This window comes from Magnolia sinica, chromosome 4 (genome assembly GCF_029962835.1).
Source record: "Magnolia sinica isolate HGM2019 chromosome 4, MsV1, whole genome shotgun sequence".
In the NCBI taxonomy this organism is placed as follows: Eukaryota; Viridiplantae; Streptophyta; class Magnoliopsida; order Magnoliales; family Magnoliaceae; genus Magnolia; species Magnolia sinica.
This window is the reverse complement of record NC_080576.1, coordinates 32715497-32742461: the sequence shown is the minus strand read 5'-3', so window position 1 is coordinate 32742461 and position 26965 is coordinate 32715497. Positions and strand designations below refer to the sequence as shown.

Below are 26965 nucleotides of genomic sequence, written 5' to 3'. Positions count from 1 at the left end.
CGTTCTTCTCGATTACTGACATATTTGCCAAGGTGGCCACTACGAATAAGTGCCTAGATTTCCTGCTTGAGATCGAAGCAATTGCGCGTCAGATGACCTTGATCCCGATGGAAGAAACAGTACTTGCTCTTGCTTCTTTTATTCGGGTCAGATTTCAACTTGCTCAACCAAGTAAGGATGCCCTTGTCCTGAAGCTCCATCAAGACCTGTTCAGGTGTTTTATTGAAAGGAGTGTATGTCTTGAACCTGTAGTCGAGCTATATATTCGGTCGATGGTCGTCGCGTGATTGGTTGTCCTTCCTCTTCTTGTTCATAACGGCCAAACTTGGTTCTTCCCTCATCTGCTGTTCTTTGGTCGGGGGAGCTTTGTTCTAGATAACCTCTCGCAGGATATGGCCTTCTTCAGCGTTAACATATTTTTGCGACCTATTCAATAGATCGGCCATTGTCGTTGGAGGGTTTTTATCTAGTGAGAAGAGGAACTATCGGTCTCTTAATCCTCCCATGATTGCAGTTGAGGCGAGCTCTTTGGTATGCTCTCAGACTTGCAACTCTTCCAAGTTGAAGCGTTTGATGTAATCTTTTAGTAGTTCACCGTCCTTCTGAACCACGTGTAGGAGGTGGGAGGCCGATTTGAGTCTATTCTTTCCCCTGATAAAGTTTGTAACGAAGACTTGGCCGAGCTGGGAGAATGAACTAATGGAGTTGGGCTTCAATTGCTTGAACCACAATTGGGCACTCCAGTCAAGGTCAAAGAGAAGGTGTGACAAATAACTACATCGGACGCATTGTGGAGCTCCATATAGACCCTAAAGGATTCTAAGTGTTTTGATGGATCGGTACTCCCTGAGAACAGGGTGATCTGAGGTAAATGGAACCTGTCTAGCAGTCGTGCCTTCATGATGTTGGCGGTAAATGGAGGCTTGGTTTCCTCCATTATTGCTTCTATCGGGGTCGACGCATTTGTGCAGTAGGCTTCTCGCATGTCTCCCATCTGACCGCGTAAGTTCTTGAGCTCGACCTCCCAGGGCTCGCCGCTTTCAGCAATAGCTTCAATCAGGACTTTGTCGCGCTTCTTTCAGTCTAGCTCATGGCATAGATCGAAAGCGGGCAAAGTTACTGTCCCGGAAATATGAGATGGAGCTATCTTGGTCGAGCCTTGCTTTTGGCTCCTCCGAGAGGCGGTAGGTGTGCTCGAAGGTTGAGGAGGATTGTGGCCTGTATGTTCATTCTCCCTATTGGTCTTCTGCACATGCTGAGGCTGCAGTTGTTTCAACAGCTGCCTCATGGAGTTCATGTTGTTATTCAACATTTCAATTGGTTATTCGAGGGAGTTCAGTCAACCTTCTTTGACGTGAGACTGCTGACCTTACCTCTTGGAGTCGGAATCAGCCTGATGTTGGGAAGAGGAACCCCGATGACTATTAAGCTGCTCCGGGGGTGGCGTTAGACTAGGCGCAACTGGGGAGATCCGGGTTTTCTTCTTCCCTCTGGCCATTGTAGTCTCTCTTTGATAAAGCAGGAAACGACTCTGATCTCGCTTCCCACAGACAACGTCAAATTATTGATGCAATTTTCCTATAGACACTCCTTAGTTGACCCTCAAGAACCTATACACAGAAAAGAAGGAGACAAAGGAGAACCTAGCTAGTACAGGGGACCCTTCGATGCCTAAGTAAGGAATTCGGGCTCTTTATAGGAGTTGATCTCTTTGGAAAAGGGTCACCTGTCATATCTAAGATTGAGTATGTGTACCTTATGATGGCTAGAAGCTCTTCTATTTATATGAGAGGGAAGATCACACAGAAGGAAGCTTTCCCCGTTTAGAACTCCTGATACGCCGGATATCTTCCTGCACGGGTATCCAGATCCTCCGAGAATTTCCTCAAGATAACGGACGTCTGAGATCCTCGGGACCCATTCTTATCCCCCGAAGATCTTGGGAGAGATCATCAGGCCATTAGAGAGATCTTCCGGTCAGTTGCTTGGGTAATGGTCGGTCGGTAAAGGCGAGTGATACCTTAGAGGTAGGTAATACCGAACTATTTGACAGATCAACATTCACCTGAGGTCTCAAAAGATCAGCATTCACTTGTTATTGATATTGTCCGATGACTTTGTCGGAGGTTGTGCCAAGTTATGGCTGACGTATAACTAACCTATGATCATGCTGACCTACAGTTGACCTAGGGCCCACCTATAGCCGACTTATGGTTGAACCGACCTACACAATAGATCAACCAATAGTCATGTGGACCTATGACTACACCTATGACTACACCGACCTATTCCATAGTCGACCTTTCTTTGCCCGTAGGTATCTTGCAAGCAACTTGGCTCATTGGGTGTATGTTGGTTGTAGAATGGACTCTTTTTATAGGCCGCTCCGTTTTGCGCATAACAGGAGGATTTCAAATCAAGGGGTTCCAAATCCACGCTCCCAAACGGGCCCTTTGTTTATTAATTATAGCGTTAATCCGGTTTAACCTAATCCAAACCATCCCATCCCAACCCGAATTGGGTTGGGTTGAGTAGAGTAGCTTGGATTGCGTATAGGGTGTGCTGGGCATAAACTGTATTTCGTGCGAGGTTAGGTTGGTCTTACGTTCACGTAAACCACAACCAACCGGTCCGAGTTTCACTCCATGTACAGCACGTGAGCAGTTAAAGACAACGATCCCATCAAATCGGCACTACGGGACACCTGACCTGAAGTTTTGTGGACACCCCTTAAGTATCTACGTAAGATCTACTCCGTCCATCAGTTTCGTTAGCTCTCTTTGGAATGAGATTCCACAATTGAGGGAGTTCAAAATATCAATTGGGACACGGCATAGGAATCAGTGGGGATGGGAACGACTGCCATTGAAACCTTCCCGAAGCTCACCTTGATGCGTGCATGCCGTCCAAACCTTATGATAAGGTCACCGCCACCAGGATGAAGGGAGAACACAAATATCAGCCTCATCAAAACTTCTGTGGGTGCCAATAAGGTTTTAATGGTGGGCGTTCAATCCCCATTGTTTCTTGTCGCATGGCTCACTTGAGTCTTTGATTTGCTTAATTTCTGGGATCTCATCCTAACAAGAGCTGGATAAACTGATGGACGGAGTAGATTTCAAAAAAACATCTTTGTGCGCCCATAAAACTTTGGATTGCTGGAACTCCGTGTAAAATATGGTCCGTTACACGGACAGGGTTTAGCTAGTGACGCCAACATTAGCCAGCTACCCGATGTCAAAACTCTGTGGGCCCCACAGTGATGTATGTGTTTTATCCAGTCTGTCCATCTTTTTTTCATATCATTTTAGCAAATGAGACAAAAAATGAGGCAGATATAAATATCAGGTGGACCACATTACAGGAGACGGTGGGATTGAATGCTCTCCGTTGAAAACTGTCCAGGTACAACAAAAGTTGTGGAACAAGCTGATATTTTTATTTTGCATTCATCCAGGTTTTTGTGACCTTTTTAAGAGGTTGGATGGAAAATAAACATTACAGTGGGCCCTAGGAAGTTTTTAACGGTGGACGTTCAATCAATATTGTTTTCCTGTCGTGTGGTCCACCTGTCATCTGGATCTGCCTCAATCTTTTTATATTCCATAAAAGGATATGAAAAATGGATGGACGGAGTTGATAAAACAGATATATCATGGTGGGGCCGACGGAGCTTTGAATTCAGCTAAGTGGCTGACGTTGGGGTCACCAGCCAAACCACGTCCGCGTTGCAGGAAACTCGCGTCCTCCTCGTTCCGAGGAGCCTTCACACATCCTTTGCCCGAGGTTCACGTCGCTTTGCCGATCCTTTGCCGAGTTTGAACTCTAACACAAACAAGCCGCCCGTTGGAACCGGCGATTAATTGCCGAGGAAAAGTAAGGCCCTTGTTTTTTCTATCCAAAAGCATCTTCCTCCTTTCCAGCATTCTGAATCTTTTATTTAATTTTTTCTGCCTTCGAATCTTCTTCTCTCAATTTCATTCAAAACTCGATTGCAGCTACCGTTTGGCTGCCAAAATAGTATTCGTCTCGCTCTCGATTTTTATGCTTACGAAACGGTACGATTCTCGTCATCAGTTTTGCATTTCCTTCTGAAGATCTACTTAGATTTAAGGAATTGATATCTACACCCATCTTGATTATCGATGCACCCTTTCGATCGAACTCACGATAATAAAATATCACCACTCTTGCTATTCTTTATTACCAAAAGTAGAAAGAGTGGGTGTAAGTGGTGGCACTGTCTTCCTAAACTATATTCATTTACTGAGGATTGTTTTGCATTCAGCTGAATGGATAGTAAAGCAACAGTCCACCTTGCGCACGTGTGTCAACGTGTTGCCTGTGTCCGATGTCCTGGCAGTCCAAAAGGTGGGCCCCACCATCGCCGTGAAGCTCGTGGCGCAAGGTTGGGATGCTACAATCTCATTGAATCAGCCACATGGTTCAAGAACAATGGACATCTTATGAATACGGCCTGGTTCGATGTACGCGTGCGGGCCCTCCTGATGATAGGTATCTTCATGGTGGGCCCACCTTTGTACCGCTTGGATATCATACGCATGTCGCACATTAGCAAGTGTGTGAACATTCCTCCTATTGATGTGCAGTTGTTCGGTGAAGCGTAGAACTATAAACATATGAGCATTGTGGGATTTCCGTCCATTGCTTAATTTAAAATTGAGAACTGATCACCTACAACCATTTGTAGGTTAACCTATATCCCTTTTCTCCAAGCATTTTTCCATGTGTTCTGTCCTTGAAATAGGGTATTTGTTGAGAGTAAAATTGGAAACTGAAAATTTGAAGCCATTAAAAAAGAGTGTAGCATATAACCTGTTGTAGGTGATCAGTTATCTAAGAGAAGGTCTCAAGTCCAACCGGTTGGACCATAAGTTACGATCCACCTAGCAGATAACTTCCGAGCTTTCACGTGTGCACGACATCTCATCATCCGATTGGTTGTCCACATCATGAGGATCACTGTGCAAAAATCAGCCACATGTACTCATTGATGGCTAGAGTTATTTATCAATGGCTAGAATTTTATTTTTTCTATGGTGTGGTCCACCTGATAAGTGGATGGGGCTAATTTTTGTGCAACGTGGTCCTCATGTGGGGAAACCTATTGGAAGCATTCGATATCGCACACACTTGATAGATTGGAAGTTATTTGCTGGGCGGACTGTAAATTATTATTTGGTTATACTTCCTTTACACAAAACCTTAGGCGGCATTTGGATGTAATATTAAATTCAATTGCAATAATTAGTTCAATAAAGCGGAAATGATTGAAGTACAATTACCTTCTCTGGCATTCATGCCGTGGGACTAGGCTCCAAATTGCAATTACGATTGCTTTCAAATAGCATTTGTTTGTAGTTAAGCTACTTTAAGTACAACTTGAAAGCAATTATAATTGCAGTTTGGAGCCTAGTCATTTTGGTATGGATAGTAAGGAAAGCAATTGTAATTTGGTCTTTTCCATTTTATTGAACTAATTATTGCAATTCAATTCAATAGTGCATCCAAACACAAATATCAAGTTGGAAAACTAGGGTTTGAATCTAATTGCAATTCTTGGAGGAAAAAAAAGTAATTAAGCTTTGTAATCTTCAATGTCATATAATTTCTTTTCTTTTTTTTTTTTTTGGATGACTTTGATTGCAGGATATGATGAGTGTTCTATCTATCCATCCCCATAATTTGTCGTTGCAAGTTCATCAGAATTCTTTCAAGAGTAGATTTGAGAAGGTTCTTCATTTAGGATATTCAAGTCTAGATTTTCCTTCTGATAGAACATTGTTTCTTCATGGGGAGAGCCTTGCCAGCTTCCACGGAAGGCGTTCACGTTCTAGGCCGGTGTTATCTGAAGCCTTAATGAGTGATGGCTTGGATCCGGGTGATGGGGAAGATGATGATCAGGACGGGGAACCTCCTCAGGGTGAAACTGGAGGGGTATGTCAAACCTGTGTTTGTATCTAATTGCTCTTCTTGAAGTAAGATGAGAATAGTTTATTTTCCCTTACGCTGCCATTATACACAACTGTTAGTTTTAGTCTGTTGCTCTGTGACCTGGCTTCGATTTGTGTTTCAAGATTATCTTTTGAAGGCATGTTTATGCTGAGGAAATTGGTTGTTATAATATGATGCCGTAGTAGGTTGGGAAGATCTTGAAAAAGGAAAAGGCTATTATAAAATTGGTTTTGTCCTCTGAAGCTTCAAAAGTGCATCCATCATTCTGAAAACCTAAATGCACACACTTGATTTTTTCGTTGATTACCTTTTCCTGGGTGAAGTTGTAATGCAATACATTTTTGTTGGTTTACATGATAGTTGATTTGAAGCTGTGTGAAGTTACGTACTGATTTCTATACGGGAGCCTTATGGAACTTGTTTCAGTCTCTTCAACGTTGCAACATGATGTTCTGCTTGGGTGCTTGATGTCTCTACAATCTTCTGCTTCTTGTGGTTCTATCAAATGATTGCATTGAAGAGTGCACCATCTGTGATAACTCTAGTATGATCTTCAACCAGTTGGGTCTATATGCGGGAGTTTTGCATCATAATTCTTAAAGTAAATTCTCGTAGTTTGACTATTATTTATAGTTCCATATGTATCTAGAATGCCTTTTACGACCTTTTGGGCCGTTTGAATTGAGGATAAACTGAGGAAAGCAGACAATTTTCTTTTGATGTGGCATTTTCTCTGTTTGAGAAACATAAAAAGAGAAGGTAATTGATTTTCTGTCCTTGGTAAAGGAATAAAAACCTTGTTGGAAAAAAAGTCAATTGGTGGGAAAGGAGGGTTCCTTCTAATGTAACGTTTTAAATAGCAAAATTGGAGGGAAAAGTGGTTTCGCTTTGAAAATTGCAACCCAAACACTTTCAAATCAAAGAAAATTTGTAGCCAAACAAATAAGTGCAAAGAGTTCCCTTCCCCTAGGGCTAATGTCAGTCTATGATCTGCTTATGTCACAATTTTGCTTTCCCTTGCCTTCCCCTAGTTTACTCCCAATTCATTGAATTCAAACATGCCGTAACTGACTGTCCTTTTTAACACATGCAATGTTAGATCTTGTGAATGCCAAGTATTGAAGATGTCTGATCATTTTCTATACATGGCTGAATGATTCACCAGAATGTATCATAGAATCTCCAGCATCTTTCTTTGAATAAACAGATCAAAGGGGGCTTTACTTACTAGAAATGCAGCAGAAAATTTCCAGCAATCTGTAGTTAGAAACCTGTGATAATAGAGCTCCAGTGCTTGCAGAAAACTATGGATACTAGGCTAGCAACAACCAGAGCAGAAAAGTGAAAGGACAAAAAGAGAATAGTTGGTGTGACTTCAAACAGTCTCGTACAGATAAGAGAGTCTCTCTCTCTGTCTCTCTCATGATTCCAACTGCTCGAATATAAGGGTTATAAGAAGTCTTTATTTCATCATTCATTGACTTGTTCAATGTGCATAACACAAGCTACCTAAAAGAAGACTACAGTCCTGATTGTTAGTGACTGTGGACCATGTTTGCGTCCACAGAGAATTTGGCATACACTATGGGGCGACTGCATTTATCAGCCAATCAGTGTGATTTTTAGGGTATGGTCTCTCCACGATGGGGCCGATGAAGATTTGGTATCTGGTGGATGAGTTGCCACAATTTAGTGAATTGTGTCAAATGCACTATGGAGCCTAGCTCTTCTCTAGGTTCATTACTTCTACTTGCTGAATACTGTCAAGATACTGTTAATGAATACCCAAATGGATACCAATCATCCCCATTTTGATTTTTTATTTTTTCTTTCTGAAAGCGATGATTTATTAATGAAAGGCCAAGGCCAAAATAATATCGCTTACAAGAAGAAAAAGAAGAAAAAAGAAGCAACAAATAAAAAATTATCCGATTGTTTTAAAAGCTATCGCCCATTCCGATACGTATCCTTTAGCCCTATTGAATACATCCAATACCCACTTGCATCTGTTCCGAAAGCACCTATTGTTTCTGTCCTCCTATACCCTCCAAATTCCAACCAACAAGGAAATCTTCCATACTTCCCTCTCTTCCCAATGGCACCCTCGTGCCAAGCCCCAAAAAACTTTCAATCGATCTTGACATAATCTAAGCAATACCAAATTCTTGAAAAAACTTTTCTCATACTTCTCTTGCAAAAGGGCAATAGAGATAAAAATGACCCATTGACTCTTCATCGAGCATGCACATCAAACATACATTTGGCATAATCATCCGCTTCTTTTGAAAATTGCCAATCGTTAGTACCCCATTTCTTCCCTTTAATGGGGACATCACGCGCACACCTCCCCCCCGCAAGCACGCAAGGAGGAGGAAGGCCCCACCATCGATCTGGATCAATGACGACATCCATGAAGGGCCTCGTAGTTAGAAGGTTGTACTATGGTTCATTGGAGTGGACCCGATTATCATGTGGATCCCACCATTAGATCTCATGATCGTGGTCCACTACCCTAAATGATCTAGGATTTTGATTTTTGCTTATTATCGTTAGTAGGAACATCATGAGTGGTTTTGATTGCATTGATTAGTTGTTATTTTTGTTACTTCGTCTCTAGGTAATAGTGTGCGCACATGGTGCGACTTTTTGAGTATATGGTTTTCTTATAAATAGGCTACCCTTTGTAGTTTTTTTGTTTTAATTGAAGAAGATTAATAAAATTCTGTGTTTTCCTGCTTCTCTAATTCTTCGAGTTGTGGAAATCTAATTGGTTGCGAATCCCTTACTTTTTTGAAGGACTAACTACCGTGCTGCGAAGCCACATGCATCCCAATTCGCCCCCACCTCCTACCCTCTATATTCATCATCTCTCACAGCCATCCCATCTCCAAATCCATCCCTTTTTTGCATCCAATCTTCATTCTACAACTAATTTGCAGAATCAGGCCCTGCAGGAGGGCTGAAACTTCGGCGGAGCACCGTGCACAAACCAGACATCCGATCGGCGTAAAACTTGGCGTGAAGGTGGACCTCCTTTGGTCGACCAACACCTAGCTGGCTGATTTCATATTCGTGGGCCCCACACACGTGCGAGCACGCACGTGCGTCAGGCCCGGGTCGCTGTCCACACGTGTGGATTATCTCGGGTTCGTCTCTCTCTTCTATTTCACCCCTTTCTCACCTTATTTCCCTAACCCTAATCCTAGATAATCCTAAATCCCAAGTTCTATTCCACTTTTGCAAATCCTAGGCTTTCCCGATTTAAAACATGTGAATCCCTTGGATTGGGAAATAATCCTTTGCATGTGTGGATGAATCTACTCTCCTTTGAGCATTGTTTGGTCTATAATTTTAACTGATTCAGTCGTAACATGTGTAGGCTTGGACCCTCGTAGATTCCCATTGTTGAATGCTTGACTTTATGTGGCATGTGGAATTTTTGTGATTGTTTCAAAATTAGTATGATCTAAAGCCTGAAATCTTGCATATCATATTTAATTTTCATGTCCCACATCACTTTTCGACCATGCTTTGAGAGTAGCTTTATAATGCCACAGAAACAACATATGATTAATTTTCCTATCTGAAGAAGTCCAAGAAATGAGCTTCTAAAACGATTTCACTAAAAACTTCCTGGAATTTTCTTTTATCCACACCAGTTTTATCATATGTTATTGCATAAGGATGCAGTGGCATATGCGGTTATTGTGCCGTCGGGGTTTCTGCGGTCATACAAAAAAGTTTGCGATTGCATAAGCCATAGTTATGTGGTTATGCCATTGTATACATAGTTTGTGATAGCATAACCTCCCAACGGTTAGATTTTTGGCCATTGGGATTTTTTCTGCTTCACTTCACTTTTTACCTATAAATGGACACTCTCACTCCCTATTTTCACAACTCTATTACTCTCTCTCTCTCTCATACTCTCATCTCTTAATCTCTCAAGTCTCTTAACTATCTTACTCTCTCTCACACCTTATGACTCTCATTCTCTCTTAAAATGGCATTAGTAAAATTTCTATGTTGTTTTTCACAATTTTTAGTATATGCATTCATTTGAGTAGTTAGTTGACTTGTTATAGTCTAATAAAACAAAAAAAAAAAAAAGCCAATGCCCTACACTTAGTTTTTTTATACAATTTTTCATTTTTTATTCTTTAAAAAATGTTTGGGAGGTTGTGTGATCGCATATGCGATTATGCTATAGCACAAGTGCACAACCCCTTGGGTTGCACGGGATCGCTTATGCCATTTGACAACATTTATCCAGACTATAAAATCTTACTCACCTATCATTGACATGATCTTTTGAAGCCTTTCCAATAGTCCATCTCCTCGACTTCTTCTTCCAACAAGTTACTTCTGCACAGGGGAGACCAAATCACGTAATTCCTTTCAAAAGAGTAAGATCGAGCAACAAAATATTTGGCTCCATTGAAATTCTAGTCAAATTAGGAAGAACTTCTTGAAGAAGCATCTCTCACCCAAATATCTTCCCAAAACCGAATGCTGCTCCCATCCCTCAATGAGATACCAAGCCCCTCCTTAAAATTCCTCCTTAGATCTGTGATAGCTTGCCAAACCCCCAATGCTTTGTCAAGAGAAGACGCTCTAATCCATCTACGTCTTTCCTCTACTCCATATTTCTTAACTATGACCTGTCTCCACGATTGGCTTTCCTCCCTACCAAGCCTCCATAACCATTTTCCCAATAATGCTAAGTTTATCAATTCCAAGTGTCTTATTCCAGCTCCCCCTTCTAGAAAGGGCTTGCACACCTCCTCCCAATTCATTAAATGAAACTTGTGCTTCTCTTTAGCCCCTATCAATGGGAAATCTCTCATACATTTATCCAACCGATTCAGCACTGACTTTGGACATTTGAACAAAGACATAAAGTAGACCGAAGATTAGACATAGCTGCCTTTATCAAAGTCAATCTTTCTCCTAGATATAAATGCCTTCTTTTCCAGCTTCAACAAAGGAGATGATCTACAGTTGTATTCAATACTATGAAGAATGAAAGTGTCGTTGTCTTGTTTCTGATCATTGTATAAACTGAGATTAGAATATGATTCTTGTGCCATGTATAATTTACATAGGGATATTTGATTAAGCATTCAAATGAAGATATGCATTCTTAGATTTTGGTCTTCTTGTATCCTTGCAGGTGAGTAATGAATCATTCCGCCAAGATTTGGAAAGGATTGTTGGAAAAGATGATTCGACCTTTACCGGAATGGATCTTGCAACCCTTATCAGGAACAAATATGGGAGGTCTTATGATGTCCAACTTATAAAGAAGGTAATTTCTCTGATGATATTTGCAGTTATAAGCATTGTAGGATTTAGATGATATTTCGCATCATCTTTCAAAAAAAAAACAGAAGAAGAAGAAGCATTTAGATGATATTTGCAAGGAAGTTTTGATAGCCATCATTTTCATTTTTGGAGGATTTTGTACGACTTACCAACCACTGGTTTTCTTGGATTGCCGTACATAAGCACTGAGATTAAGTGGTAATTATGTTGGATTTGAACTTTCTGCATTATGAGTTGGGTTGTGAGGTCCTCTGTTTGAAGGTCATTGGTCCAATCCTAAGTTACTGACCAAGGTAGTTACCAGGAATTTTCTGTGCTGTGTACCGTCTTTTTTCCCCCCCATTCTGGAACAGTCATTGAAATAATCCATTCACCAAGAAATAGGTAATTGGATATTCACTCTCCATTCTTGTACAATCATAAATTGGTGTTAGACTTATTCTAACTATGCAAGAAAATTTTTACCCTAACTAGATGGAGATCTTTAATTGTTGAAGTATGCTTATCAAGCACTCAAGGTTAAGCATCATTTTCTTGTCAAATGGCTGTATACTATAGCATTGTTGGATTAGGGATTTTTTTTCCCTTCCAATTACTGTTTGTGGATCTGCGTGCATCAAATTATAGGATTGCATATTGTGTGTTAGGCTGCTGTTAGAGTGGCAATTTTGTTACTTTGCAGTAGGGCCATGATGCAGGACCAATGTATTAGGCTAAACAATTAGTAGATATCAATCAACAAAATTAAATTAATTAATTAAAAGTCAAGCGTGCTAAAATCATCACCCATCTCATAAATCTAAAAAGAGATTATGACAAGTTCAAGCCTCAATTAGCAAGGAATGTCCTGCATGAACAATAAATACGAGAAACAAGGATCTAATGGATGTAGGGACATCCAAATGGCATAGGGATAGGGCTATTTTAAAAGGGATAACCTAATACTACCTAGGGCTTGCTAGATTTAGATATAGGTAAGGCTAGGGTTAGGGAGATATGCGGAAAGGATGAAGTTAGGGTTAAATTGAGCGAATCGATTAAGGGGAATGATGGATTTAGGTTTTAGTACGGGGGAATTAGGGTTTTGGATGAAGGGAAATTAGGGATTTGGGTCGATTAGGGAAATTAGAGATCTAGGGTTTGAGAATTCGGGGGAAATTGGGAGATTTGAAAATCTAGGGTTAGGGTTTAGGGCTAAGGGTAAGAGGGTTTTGATGGGGAATCAAAAGGAAAACAAAAGGGGAAGATGGTGGCCATACGGACCAGCCCACGGCGTGTGGCCCTACGGTCACACGTGTGGGGCTTGGACGGCTAGGGTTTGGTTTGTAGTTGAAGGGGTTTGATGGAGAAGGTCAAAGGGAAAGCATGGAAGAGGTTTGGGAAGGTTATTGGAGGTTTGGAACAAAAAGAAGATGAAATCTCAACAAAATACCTCGAATGGAGAAGGAGAAATCAATGGTTCATAGTTGGAAGCCTCGCACTCCCGTGATTGAAGAAGGGCATCGCACCGATTTTCGTTCCAAATCGCATGGAACAAGACTTACATCGCATGAAGAAGAAAACAAGAGCTTTTGCTTCTTTATTTATTTATTATTTTATTTTTTTTAAAGAAGAGAAATTCCACTATTAGAGAGGTCACACGCCCCCCACCCCCTCATAGTCTCAGAATCTTTTCAAAATTACAATAAAGTCCCTATTTCATGTATTTTTACCAAAATAACCCTACTCTAAGAAAGAAAACATATAAAACCTCTCATAAATAGTCCAAAAAAAAAACATAAATCAATCTGAAAATGATTCCTAAGACAATCCTAAGCCTATGTATCATCCATTGGGCTGCACAAGTGGCCACGGTCACAATCCGACAATGATGATGGTCCCGATCGTGATCTGATGGTCAGAATGAGATGACAATGGAAATCAACGGTCCGATGCTCCTCTGGAAGATGTCATGAAGATCTAGGCCCACTAGTGGGCCCCATGTATGGGTCGTCCATCCACAAGGACACCGGTGCTCTCCTCCTTGCATACACTCGAATGGGCGTGTGGATGTCCTCATCAGGCCAACTAGCCAATATCGCTCATCAAGCTTTTGGAACTTGTTAGTGAGATAGTATGGTGAAGATAGAAATGCTTGTGTGAGTCATGGATGCATCTCTTTCTCTTTCTATGAATCTCTCTCTTGATGAATCTCAAATATTTTTGTTGGAAAGATGAAAAAGGCAAAGCAGAAAACTAAATAGAAAACAGACAGCTCTGAAGCACGATGCTGGAAAATACAACTCCTATTGATTATAGAAATATAATCCGTAATATCCTCATCTTTTGCCAGACTATCTGCCATTGAATTCGCGTCACAGGGCACATGGGAAAAAGGCACCTGGATCGAAGCACAAAGATCAAACACTTTGCTGATCAGATTGGCAAACTTCCAAAGGCAGCAGCCAGAGGTGCCTATCTGATCACCTTCTTTCAGTCACCCTCAATAATGATTGGGCAGAAATTGAGCTTGACATGTAATTTCACCCCTTGGAGAATAGCATCCACTTCTGTGTAGTTAGAACCGCTCACACCGATTGGCCCAGAGAACTCAACCATCAAATCCCCAAGGTCATTCCAAATGATGCCACTGTTCACAGCAGGTCTGGGATTGGCCAGGGAACACCCTTCAAATTTCAGTTTAAAAAAACAGCAGAGAGACTTCTCCATCTTTCTCCCACCTTTGATTTCTTCCATTCGCAGGAAGGGTTACGCTTTCCTTGAGATAGTGAATGGCCTGCACACCAATCTAACCGAATCTACTATGTCCACCTCTAGGATAGATGATGCCTAATCAAAACTGTTGTTGTACAAGGGTCTGCAGCATTCATAAACAACCCTGAATACCTTTGTGCCCAGAAAATGTCAAACGGAGTTGATTTTGATGAATTTAGAGGGTAATATGGCATGAAAACAGATGAGTTTATAGTGAAATCTTCATCCGAGGCCTTGTTTCAGTAGATTCTAAGTGTGTGTGGTTAGCTATTGTTTCGGTGTCTTGAATGCTTCTTGCCTGTTTGTAGGGACACAATAGTGTCATTTCAATCAAACCAGGGGCAGTTTGGTCAGTTTGAAATATCAACAGTCAAAACTAACCAACAATGGTGAACTCCCAACTGATGGATCAAATAATAGGTTATTGTTATCCATTGGTTAATTGCTTGGACTAATCTCTAACTACCAGCAACAGTCAGTTGGTTAACTCACACCAACTTGGTCCCAGAACTGAACCAACTTGATCGGTTCAGAATGCCTAATAAGAAATGCTCCTCAAGCTCCTCGAGCTGATGTGTAAGTGGAAGTGCGCCGCCACTACCCTTATGCCAAGCCTATGCCATCACACACGCATGCACGAGCACAGTGTGGAGTGCACAACACCCTTACACATGCCTAACCTCTGCACATGGGAACAAAATCCTAGGGGAGAGGACCTTTATAAAGCTGTAGAACTTCCCAAATTTATCTGATGGAAGACAAGTTTGCAAAGGGAAAGTGTTGTAGAGATGTTTTCTATATAGAACAAAAGCCATACTGGACATCTCAAAAAGTAAGAAGTCCAACTCGAAAAGTCATCGGACCTAAGTTTCAAATAAAGGCTCTAACCTATGTATGAACTGAAGAAAAATAAACCCAACAGCATGCTTGCATGAGCTTTGGCTATGGCCCCAATTTTAGGCCTGTACCAGAGCTTCGGGCCTATTTTCATGCTCAACTAATAAATAGGCTGGGGCTGCTCCTGGACATCATTTTCTATTGGGGCCCAGCCCCAGCCTGGATCTAAGCAACTTTATGGCTGTAATGAGCTGTGATTGAGCCTCAACTTTGGACCTGTGGGCCGGCTCTGGGCCTTTATTTCAGGCATTACAAAATAATTTGCTTGGGCTTGGGCTGACTCAAGTCTGTTCAATTGACACGCCTACAGCTTTGCTCTTGCAAAACCTTCATTCCACTATGATAAATATTTTAAATAGGCCAGTCGGTTTGAAGAACTTGGACACAATAATTGCTAAACATGCTAGGTGTAAATGAATCTGACAGACCAACCATTTTATTGGCATGACAGGCATACCAATCTTTTCATCACTATTTTCATAGTTGAAGTGGAAGATTCCAGATTATGTCATTTGAAGCTTCATACGTGTTAAATTTCCATGCTTTGATGCAGGAGTTTATGGGAAGAAACCTCTTGGCAATGAATGTAATGTGGAAGTACATGGAGCAGGTATGAGATTATTTTACAGCATATACCTTTACCGTAGATAGATACAGGAACCTCAAAATGTTATTAAATGTCAAAAAATGACACCCTGGTTGTATGGCCACATGCCTGCAAATGGACGGGTCCACATTCATGGACTGTCTTACCAAAATAGGGCATCTGGATGTTCGTACAATTACTGAGCTATCAATATGCTGTGGGATCACATTAGCTCAGAGTTTTATCCCTCTGTGAAATGGGAACAAAACACAGGTGGGACAATAGGTTGGACCATGCTATCATCTTGCTCCTGCAATCCAGGGACAAGCAAGCATCTGTTCTTTTTGTTTGTATTCCATCTCACATATCTCGTTCATATGTTTTTCCATAGATCCAAATGGTCCAACATCCCTAGGCATCTCGTTCTGATGATTTATTTATTATTATTATTATTATTTTTTACGTCCAAGCATTAACAATATGCTAGTGAGGTCCTGGTCTGCATTGCTTTTTATTGCAATGGATAGGGAAGGGAAAGGGTGCAAAAGCATAAAGCAATTGGGGAGAGTTCTCAATTAAGAGGCAAGGGCTGATTGACCCTTCCTTGATCAGAGTATCTGCAATAGAGTTAGCTCTTTTCGAAAAAGGGAAAGTGAAGTATTTAAATAACTCCCTGATCACTGGGGAACTCAGTACTGGCCCGACACAGCCTGGACTCTGAGAAACTTATCGAGTTGACTTGACATGACTAGTCATGACTTGAAATGACTGACTCACCTCTTGGGTGGAGATATTATTAACACTAACGAAGGTGAGGAGTGGGATTCCAAACCTCAACCTCAACCAAGGTAGCAACTTACTTAACCAATGAGGTATCTGTGTGGTTTTTTTATATGAATTGCATTTTATATTACTTATACTAAACTATTTTAAATATCTATTTACATTCCCAATATTTTCAATTGAAAATAGTTAAATAGCGAGTTGAGTCGGATCAAGCCCCTCTTGAGTTGACCCAACCTGACTGAACATTGTATCAAGTTTTCAGGTTTTTGAACTATGCTTTGAATGCAAGAGGATATTAAAACAGACATTACTGGATTTCTGTCAGAGCTTTCGAATATTTAGAAAGATTACCATGCTGACTAAAAGAAATATAAGATTATTCTAAAGTCCAATTTTCGTGATTGCAATTGTTTGATCTTCCAATGTTTTTCTTCATAATTTCCAGTTGAAGAAATATGCATTTATGGATGGGCATTGTTTTGCAGAGATCCTTTCCGCTGACTGAAGAGGAGTATCTACTGAGGCTTGATGATGTTGCAAATACATTGAAATGCTGGGGAGCTGTCTCACATATTCGTAATAGCCTAGCCAAATTGAAGGAGCGGCCTCGGATAGGAAAGGTAAAACTACCAAAAAACAAAAAATAAAAATAAAAATGCTGGATGTGTGCTTGCTAAAAAAACTTCATGATGAGACTGGAATGGTTCTTTATTTTTTCAAGGTATTTTCTTCCATTTAAAGTAAACTAGTCTGCTTGTCCATCATGGTGAAGGGTCAAATTCATTGATACTTTGGAAGAGGATGGCGAATGATGAGCCATATGCATTCACGTAGCTAGTATACATGTGGCATACATGTACTGATCCAAACTCAAATCATGGGCCCAACTTTAGATGGGGCAGGGCCTCAGATTCAGATTGTTTGGGAAATTGTAAGTTTTAACCTTTGACCAATGGAAATTTATTCTTTGAATTTGCTTCATTCCTTAATTTTCATTTTAGAGTCTATTTGACAACCACCAATCAGATGGTTTTCGTTCATTGTAATATTTGGTTCATGCAACATCTATGACTAGGCCTATGATTGGAAGCTTTGGATGGAGGTGCACATGTTTGCCGCATGTACGGTTGCTGTGTGCACAAATGATGGATCGTCAGATGTATCGAATACCTTCTCCATTTCAATTATGTGACTAATTTTATCTTCCTTCTTATAATATTATAAGAGTAATCAATTTTTTTTTTTTTTGGAAGGATAAACTAGCTTCTATTAAGAAACTAAAATAAGAGTTCAACAAGATGTTAGTCCAGCTGGCATCACCTAAAACTAGCTTTTATTAAGAAACTAAAATAAGAGTACAACGAGACATTAATCCAGATTCCAGTCAGCATCACCTAGGCCAGACTAACATAAACACCTTACACCCAACAGACACGTTTCACCTAAGTATCTCTGAGATCAAACACCATAAATTGTCTTGATGCTCCTCGTTTAGCATACATGTCCGCTACATCTCTGCACACATGAGAAAACACTATTTGATTCTCATTACATAAATCCCACGCCTCTAAACATATCAGCCAGCTTGCACTATAGCTTGCAATATGCGAGGAATCATCTTACCTTATCATATACAGCTGAATCGAGGTTACTTATTAAATTGTTGATGTCAATTTTTTGGTTGCTGGGTTGTTACTATTGCTTCTAGGTATTCTAGATAACTGGCAGTCCCATAAAATTGAATATGAGCTGCTTAGTTGATGCCCATCAGTGACCAGTTTTTCTGAAAATCCGCACTGATACAGAATGTCTAAACGGTAGTACTAGCAAGCAGTTCGTGTCATCTCCCAAGAACTTTTCAGAGAAAATCAGGGAGTAAATTAAGCATAGTTCCATCATACTTTCACTAAGGGGGCGTTTGTTTTTTCATTTACACATGTAATTATTTGTAAATAGGTAATGATTAGTTACCCATGTAATTACGGCATCAATCTTGAGGTTGGCATTGACAGTGAGCTTGTTTGAAAGCTTGTGTTGAATTCATACAATTTCCACATATAAAAATCATAGGGCCCACCATGATGTTTTATCATATCCATGCCGTCCATTTGTTCTACCAGCTCATTTTAGGGCATGAGCCCAAAAATGAGGCAAATCTGAAGCTCAAGTGGACCACACCATAGGAAATGGTAGGAATTGAACGCCAAACATTGAAAACTTCTTGGAGGCCACAGAAGTTTTGGAGCAAGTTGATATTTGTGTATACCTTTCATACATGTTAGTGTAATCTTATGAACGGGTTGGATGGTAGATGCACATTCCTGTGGGCCCTACGAAGGTTTCGATGTTGAATGGTGGACATCATTAACCCCATTGTTTCCTGTGGTGTGGTCCACTTGAGCTTCCAATCTGCCTCATTTTTGGGCTCATGCCCTATAATAATATGGTAAAATGGATGGACGGTGTAGATCACATATATACATCACTGTGGGACCCACGAATTTTGATAGTACCGAAGCCCTTTTTCCATTTCATGCTTTATGGTGCTGTTTTCCAGTTGTAATTACTGAGGTAAATTTCCCTCTTAAACAAACACTCTTCAAAAGTAATTATTGACTATTTACCCATATTTACTTATTAAATTGTTGATATCAATTTTTTGGTTGCTGGGTTGTTGCTATTGCTTCCGGGTATTCTAGATAACTGGCTGTCCCATGAAATTGAATATGACTCAGTTGATGCCCATCAGTGACCAGTTCTTCTGAAAATCCACACTGATACAGAATATCTAAACTGTAGTACTTGCAACCAGTTCGTGTTATCTCCCAAGAACAGTTCAGAGCAAATCAGGGAGTAAATTCAGCATAGTTCCATCATACTTTCACTAAGCAAACATGCCATGAATACTAGTCGAGTCCTGAATCTGAACATCTAAGGTCTAAAGTCTTCTGCACTATCACTATGGTTATCGTGGCAATGAACTCATCATCGTCATCATCTAAGCCTTATCCCAATTAATTGGGGTCATGTCATCGATTGTAATCAACCTATGTAATAGTCTACTACGTTGCACCTGTGGGAGTTTCGTGTTCTCATTGCCGATACCCAGCTTGGATAAAGGTGGGTTTTGTTAGGTTGGCAGCCTTATATACGATTATCATCTGATGAACTTGATCTTTATAGATGTTGTTGCTTTAGGTTTCTGAAAAAATGGATTTAAACTTCCATACAAGCAGGCTATGTAGACCGTGTTGGTGTGAACTATTGAAATGATGCAATCCGGTTATCGAGTCAATGAGATCTTGCTACCCATATTGCAAAAAAAAAAATACACCGACAAGAACAATGGAGTAGAGAGGGAGAGAACTTTATCAATATCAACTTTCTTCTCTTACAAAAAAACTTTAAGAAAACTCGCACTTAGAAATTTTGGAAATACTAACAACTACACCTCCTCCCCTTTTATAGACTGGACCCTAAATGAATCTTTAACGAAAATCCCTCGAACTAAGAGATTGATTTCAAATAAATCATAATTTATTTCAAACCAATCTAAATCTACCTAAGATGGTAAAAGCCTAATGATAGTAAAAGCAAATATAGAAAGTAATTAAATCACATCTCTGAATTAGCACTATATCTTCAATCACATCCCTTTCATATCTTCAATCATATCTTCAATAACTTCAATAACATCTTTAAACCAGTCTCCGTATCTTCCAAAAATAGTAAATTGCAATCCTCAAATCTATAATAAACAATCCAAAAATCAGCACATGTTGGGCCCTATGGTGAGCTATGGGCCTAGGTCTTGCTAGGCCCTACAGTGGGCCTAGGTGGGCTATGGCCTGCATTAACTAGGCTAGTGGAAATGATAAAGTTGTACCTTCCCTATTATTTGTGATTAGGATATAGCCCTCAAATTGCACCTAAGCTCCTTCCAAGTCCAACTTGCAATTAGCGTAAGTTGCAGTTTTGTGTTCGTTCCCTCAATATGAATACTAAGAGTTGTAATTACAAATTTGGCATTTTTCACTGACTTGAACTTGTTATTGCTATTCAATTTATAGTGCATCCAAGTGCAGCGAGATATAAAACCTCTATGTAGGTTAGAGAAAGATCCTTGACTTGCTCATATAAAGCTTCATGGTCCCTTCCTTGCACTTTTGATAATGTAAAACTGAATGTGTATCATCTGTTTGAGGAATAGGCAATTGCTAGGCAAACCCCCAAAATCTGTTGTCACTAAATTACCCAAGTTCCTTGTAAAAAATTCCTATATTTGAATCAAGCATCTGAAAGTTATTTTGGAAATCAGCTATAGGATACTTGCATCTGGAGAAACATGCACAATTGCATGTATTATTCAATTTTCAAGTACCTCAGATCTTCTGCAACTGTAGCACACTATTCTTCTTTCTAATGCTTGTGCGCCTCACATTTTTTCTGCAGTACTTGCTCATCGTACCCTCGTTCTTGCTCATATTTTCTAATAGATTCCATTTATGTATGTGCTGCAAGAGTAGGAAATCAAATCCTATTTTCCCAATGTGGTAATGTCACACGTGTACTTAAACTGGATTGCCCATTAGTTGGGCCCCACCATGCATGTGCCGTGGTTCGTCTTCAGGCCAACTTGGTTATGGAGTGGGCCACAGACATGGAAAGGAATGAATGGTGAAGAAAAATGACAATTGGTTCGCATTTGCATACATGTAGACCAGAACAGCCTTTTCTGGTTCATGGCATGTACATGGTGGGTTCCACCTGATGAACAGACTGGATCCTGCAAATTAATGCAACATTGGCATGTGTCAAAAGTAGGATTTGGAGTTTTTGTGTAACCATAGAAGTCATGTTTGCAATATTCTATCTTGTCAACATGCATTATCTTAAAACAGATCCTAGTTATCTTTACCATTTGTCACATATAAAAAGAAAACATTGAATTTAGAGCTTTGCTAAGCCCACACATGCATGCAATAAAAGCTCATGTACACACCACAAGTGCCAGCATGTCATGATAGGTCTGAGTACCTGTCCATCCACCAGATCTGCATCACTATGTTGATGCCCTAGCCCAAGAATCAGGTTGATCCACTGGTGGCGTGGGCCACACTTTGCAAAACATACGTATCACGCTGAAAAACTCGGCAAAGTTTTCTAACCCACCCACCTGTTTCCAATATCGGGGCTCACATGCTGATTGGACCAGTATTTTTTTTTGGGAAAACATATATGAGGTCGGACCAACATGATGGATAGATTAGATCCCGTAAATATATACCATGCTGGCACATGTGTGGAGTGTATGAGGGATTTATTGCACATGCCTGTGTGCTTCGCAAAGCTCTTGAATATATTATGCTTATAAATTTCTGCAACTCATTTGGTTTCATTAAAGTTGAGTCCATTATCCCATGGCCACAAGTCCACAAGATTCTGTTGAGAGTATTTTAAGATTGCAGGAGTGGAAGTTTTTCTATTTTTAACAGCCTATCTAGGAAGTAGGAATGAGTAACCATGTCATCTCATGAAACTCTCATCTGTTTGTCACAGGCAGTTAGTATTTTTATTGACATGGATGAGACTGGGGGCCGTGCAAATGAGTGGATTTACAAGTAAATGGAACTGCTGGATATCAATTTGTCTTCACCTTTTCGGAGGCACTTCCTTATTTCAGTTTCTCATGGAAATCTGAAACCTCATGGAAGATCCATATTGCAATTGAGGTCCACAGGGTGACAACTGACAAGTAATATGCCTCTTCTCTAGCTTGGTTGTATGGCAGAAACATTACTTACCCAAGGAAGTGCCAGGAGCAGTTTTAGGGGAAGGTCTCAATGGAGAAGCTTTGTCTGCCCTGTATTTCATCTATGTTCTAAGATCTTTGAAACTCAAAACTCAGATGTGTCTATATTCTTGTAAATTTTCATCAGAAGCTTGTTCATGTAAAGTGGCAACTTCCCTTTAATTCTCTTATCCATTGTTATTCTTACTCACCTATATTTTCTTTACTGTTAGTATCTTCTTATTAGGTTAGTTGATTTTAATACATAAACCCATCTAAAATTGGTCATCAGCGACTCATCCACGAACATGGTAAAACTTGCATGTGGCATAGTGCTCCATACAAACTGGTGGTGGAATTGAGTCCCAGTGCTCCATACAAACTGGTAGTGGCATTGAGTCCCACCCTCACCTCTGACGCAGGACACATGATTTAATGCTAGCATGCAACATGGAGATTATGAAAGAGTCCATAAAGTAATTCAATTAACAAAATATGCTAACTTACCAAGTAATTAAGAGTAGACAATAAAAAATAAAATCTGATTTAACCTAAATCACATGCTCGCATGTTAAGAAATCAAATAAATTAATTAAAACTAGGACCCATGGAATGATAAAACTTCCAATTTAGTATAGACACGTTCAATACTCAATGGACAGATTTGTAGGTTTTATGATTAGGGTTAGGAAATGGAAAAAAAAAAATCTGAAATTAGGAAAATTAGGATACATGGGAATTGGGGATTTTGGAATTAGGGTTTTTAGAAATTTGAAAAATAAAAAAATTGAAGATCTAGGGTTTAAAAAGTTGTAATGGGAAGGAAAAGATGAAGACAAGATAAGAAGAAGAATACCTCTCGAAGATGAGGAAGAGGAAGGATGTAAGACGAAGAATACCTTTTGAAGAAGAGAAAGAGGAATGATGTACCTTGGAATCCACCACCAAACAAACTTCTACCCTTCCACAATTTAATTGGAATGAAGAGTTTTTTCTTCTTAATAAAAAAATCCTAGAAAATGAGGAAAATTTCTTCACACAAGAGAGCTCCACTCTTCTTCTTTTTTTCTTCTCAATAACACCACTAGGGTTGGAACTCCATCCCCCTGTGTTTTTATAATAAAAAATTCAGAATTAAAATCCAGCATAATTATAACTATACCACTCACTTAAGTGGCCCATCGTCTAAAATAAGAAAACTGAAACATATATTATCAATCTCAACTATCAAATAACTCCCAAAAATACCAAAATCATAAAGAAAGCAAGATCGGAGTCCAAGGGGCCCAGATCTAAAAGATATGGTGGCCCGATGGCCGGATCGACAAAATCCAATGGTCGGATCGACACGAAATACAAATCCTATGACTAAAATAGTCTCCTAAATAGCCACATGCATCATCCCAAAGTGGGGTCTTCCTGATGCACGTCCAATGCATGTGGGGTCTTCAAAATGGCCTGGTGGGTCCAATCTGGAACTTGTTTCCCATCCACAAAGAACGTTGCGTTGATGTGGGTGGTCATCTCCGTATCTAGTACACTCAAGTAGGTCCTCTGATGTCCCCATCAATTTCTCTCGGTTGAGGAGATTTCACCTCTGACGAAATAAAGGTACAGTGATGCTTGAGGAGATCTGGGTCTTACCAATGAAGCTCTGACTTTATGATCCACGTACTGTCTGATTTTGATCTGCCCTTCCATTTGACAAGGTACTCCTGGTAACCGTCATGTCGTGTGGAAACCACTTCTTCATCTAAGATATCCTCTATCTCTTCTCTTCTCATAGGTATGGATGGTACAGATGGTAAAGGTTAAGAAGAGGGGTCAGGTAATGGCCATGGGTTTTGGGACAGGTAAGGGGTGTCATCATCAAAGTTCATGTGAGGGTTAGGGGAATGTCCATGAAATGGTACAAGATCTTCCACATTAAATGTGGAACTGATACCCATGTTAGATAGAAGATCTATCAAGTAAGCATTCGAACCCAGTCTTTTCATGATTTTATATGGTCCAACGCTACGGGCTTGTAATTTTTTTATGCTTCTCTGTGGAAACCTTTTTGGACATAATTTAATCATAACTTCATCACCTATAACAAACTCTTTAAACCTATGGTGTGAATCAGCTATCATTTTGTATGTTTCCTTATTTATATTGATTCTTTTTCTAATCTCCATATGTAAGCCATGGGTATATTGTGTAGATGTATATGCAAACTCTGAAGGCCTATGGAACACAGACATGGGTATGCAATCTATAAGGGTCCTAGGCTCATCTACTTGTCTTTCCAAATCCACGTCCTCCCTAGTACTCATTGATCATGATGAAGGTTTGGTAGAGTCAATGTGTGAATGTCTTGCATGGGTATAAGCTTATCCGGTATGTCCTCTGTAATAACAACATTGGACTCCTCCAATACCGGACTCACCACAGATGGTAACTCTACACTAACCTTGGGTGTAACCTCAGGTGGCATCTCCATAATAATCTTAGGTGTGACCTCACTTGCCACATGTGCATACAACGTCAAATTAGTTTTAGTCTCTCTTTCAGACTCTTTGGCATTAACTATAGGAAGAGACTCAAGCTAGAGTTTCGTCACATCTTCAGGACCACATGTCTTGCCGTCCTCCTTTTTAGGGATTCTTTTGGGCGGGAGAGACTTCAAGACAATCTTTTTGCCTCCATACAAAAACGAAAACGTATTCGAGTGACCGAATAGTGTTGCGTCCATGTCATACAACTAAGGCCTGCTCAAAATGATGTGGCATATATCCATAGGCAAAACATCACACTACAACGTATCCGTATAGGAACAAAACTGGATGGGAATGAGACAACGCTGAGAAACCAGAATTGAAGATGCATCAATCCATGAGACTCGATAGGGTTGAGGGTGAGGATCGACTAGCATACCTAAGCGGTCCACGGTGCGAGCAGATATCGCATTTATGCAACTGCTACTATCAATGATCACCTTGCAGTTTTTGCAACCACACTTGGCATAAGTGTGGAAAATTGAATCCCTGCGCCAATTATCACTTTCTATAATTTGGCTTAAGGCGTGGCTAATAATTGAAAGTGACACAGTCTCAACTTGATCCCTGACTTGTGATTGGACATCTTCCCAAGTGTCGGGGTTTTCCTGAAGGGAGGCTTCAAGCCGATTGACGCACACATTGATCATGGTCAATTGAGTTGTGGTGGTCCTATTGTGCGCTTCAATAGCCGGCAGACGGTTGTTGATAGCATTAAGGGCCTCATCAATCTGCTCTAGATTCATAGTGGAATGTAGGCTAAAACCACGTTCTGAACAAGTGGGCATACACAAGGACAGTCTTAAGGAAACCCTAGGTCTTAGGACAATGATAAAACTAACCTAGAGATCAAGCTGGACACACCAACCAGAAAATTCAGCAAGCCACCATCCTCAAATATTATGTTGAAAATTCAGCAGGGTAGTAATCTAAGGGTGCCAAACTGAAGATTCAGCAATGTGATACCCTGAGATTTCTATGCTGAAAATTCAGCAATAGTATAAGTAGAAACGCTAGCTGAGAATTCAGCAATATAATACTCCAAAAAAAAAAAAAAATCAGCAATATGATCCTCTATGCAATGAATGTTCTACTAACTCTAGATGTGACTCTAACCTAGATGCAACACAAAAATCCTATACTAAACCTATTCTCTAATACCAAATTTGATGTAGGACACAAGATTTAATGCTAGCATGCAACATGGAGATTATGAAAGAGTCCATAAAATAATTCAATTAACAAAATATACTAACCTACTAAGTAATTAAGAGTAAACAATGGGAAATAAAATCTGATTTAACGTAAATCACATGCCCGCATACTAAGAAATCACATAAATCAATTAAAACTAAAACCGATGGAAGGATAGAACTTCCAATTTAGCATAGGCACGTTCCACACTCAAGGGACAGATTTATAGGTTTTATTATTAGGGTAAGAAAAAAGAAAATCTAAAATTTAGAAAATTAAGATTCATGGGAATTGAGAATTTTGGAATTAGGGTTTTTAGAAATTGAAAAATATAAAAAATTGAAGATCTAGAGTTTAGAAGGTTATAATGGAAAGGAAAAGAGGAAGACACGAGAAAAAGAAGAAGAATATCTTTCGAAGATGAGGAAGACGAAGAATACCTTTTGAAGAAGAGGAAAATGAATGATGTACCTTGAAATCCACTACCAAACAAGCTTCTACCCTTTCACAATTTAATTGGAAGGGAGGGTTTTTTTTTTAAAAAATAAAAAATAAAAAACCCTAGAAAATAAGGAGGAAAATTTCTTCACACAAGAGAGCTCCACTCTTCTTCTTTTTTCTTCTCAATAACACTACTAGGGTTGGAACTCTACCCTCTTGTGCTTTTATAATAAAAAATTCGAAATTAAAATACAGCATAATTACAACTTTGCCACTCACTTAAGTAAAGTGGCCTATCGTCCAAAATAAGAAAACTAAAACATATATTATCATTCTTAATCATCAAATAACTCCTAAAAATACTAAAAATCATAAAGAAAGCAAGATCAGAGTTTAAGGGACCCAGATCTAAAAGATATGGTAGCCCAATAGTATGATCGACAAGATCCAACGGTCGGATTGACACGAAATAGAAATTATATTACTAAAATAGTTTCCTAAACAGCCTACATACATCATCCCAAAGTGGGGTCTTCCTGATGCATCTCCAATACATGTGGGGTCTTCAAAATAGCTGGCGGGCCCCATCTGGAACTCGTCTCCTATCCACAAAGAAAGCTGCGCTAATGTGGGTAGTTCTCTCCGTATTTGGTACACTCGAGTAGGTTTAATAATAAT

The 26965-nt window shown here is 39.8% G+C and overlaps 1 protein-coding gene across 5 annotated transcripts; it reads left to right on the top strand.

Annotated features, from left to right (window-relative positions):
* The first annotated feature begins 3743 nt into the window (after nucleotides 1-3743).
* LOC131242980 (uncharacterized) lies at nucleotides 3744-22326 on the top strand. Of its 5 annotated transcripts, none has more exons than XM_058242004.1 (7): nucleotides 3753-3876; nucleotides 3999-4058; nucleotides 5671-5958; nucleotides 11150-11284; nucleotides 15506-15562; nucleotides 16810-16944; nucleotides 21884-22326. In XM_058242004.1, the coding sequence occupies exons 3-7, from the start codon at nucleotides 5674-5676 to the stop codon at nucleotides 21947-21949; spliced, it is 678 nt and encodes a 225-aa protein (XP_058097987.1). In that variant the 5' UTR covers nucleotides 3753-3876; nucleotides 3999-4058; nucleotides 5671-5673; the 3' UTR covers nucleotides 21950-22326. The 5 variants fall into 5 exon arrangements, 4 of the variants coding, with proteins under 4 accessions (XP_058097988.1, XP_058097987.1, XP_058097990.1 ...); XR_009169794.1 differs by lacking the exon at nucleotides 3753-3876 and adding an exon at nucleotides 17097-17255 and having other exon boundaries at nucleotides 3904-4058; XM_058242007.1 differs by lacking the exon at nucleotides 3753-3876 and adding an exon at nucleotides 20395-20498 and having other exon boundaries at nucleotides 3904-4058.
* Nucleotides 22327-26965: the final 4639 nt, after the last annotated feature.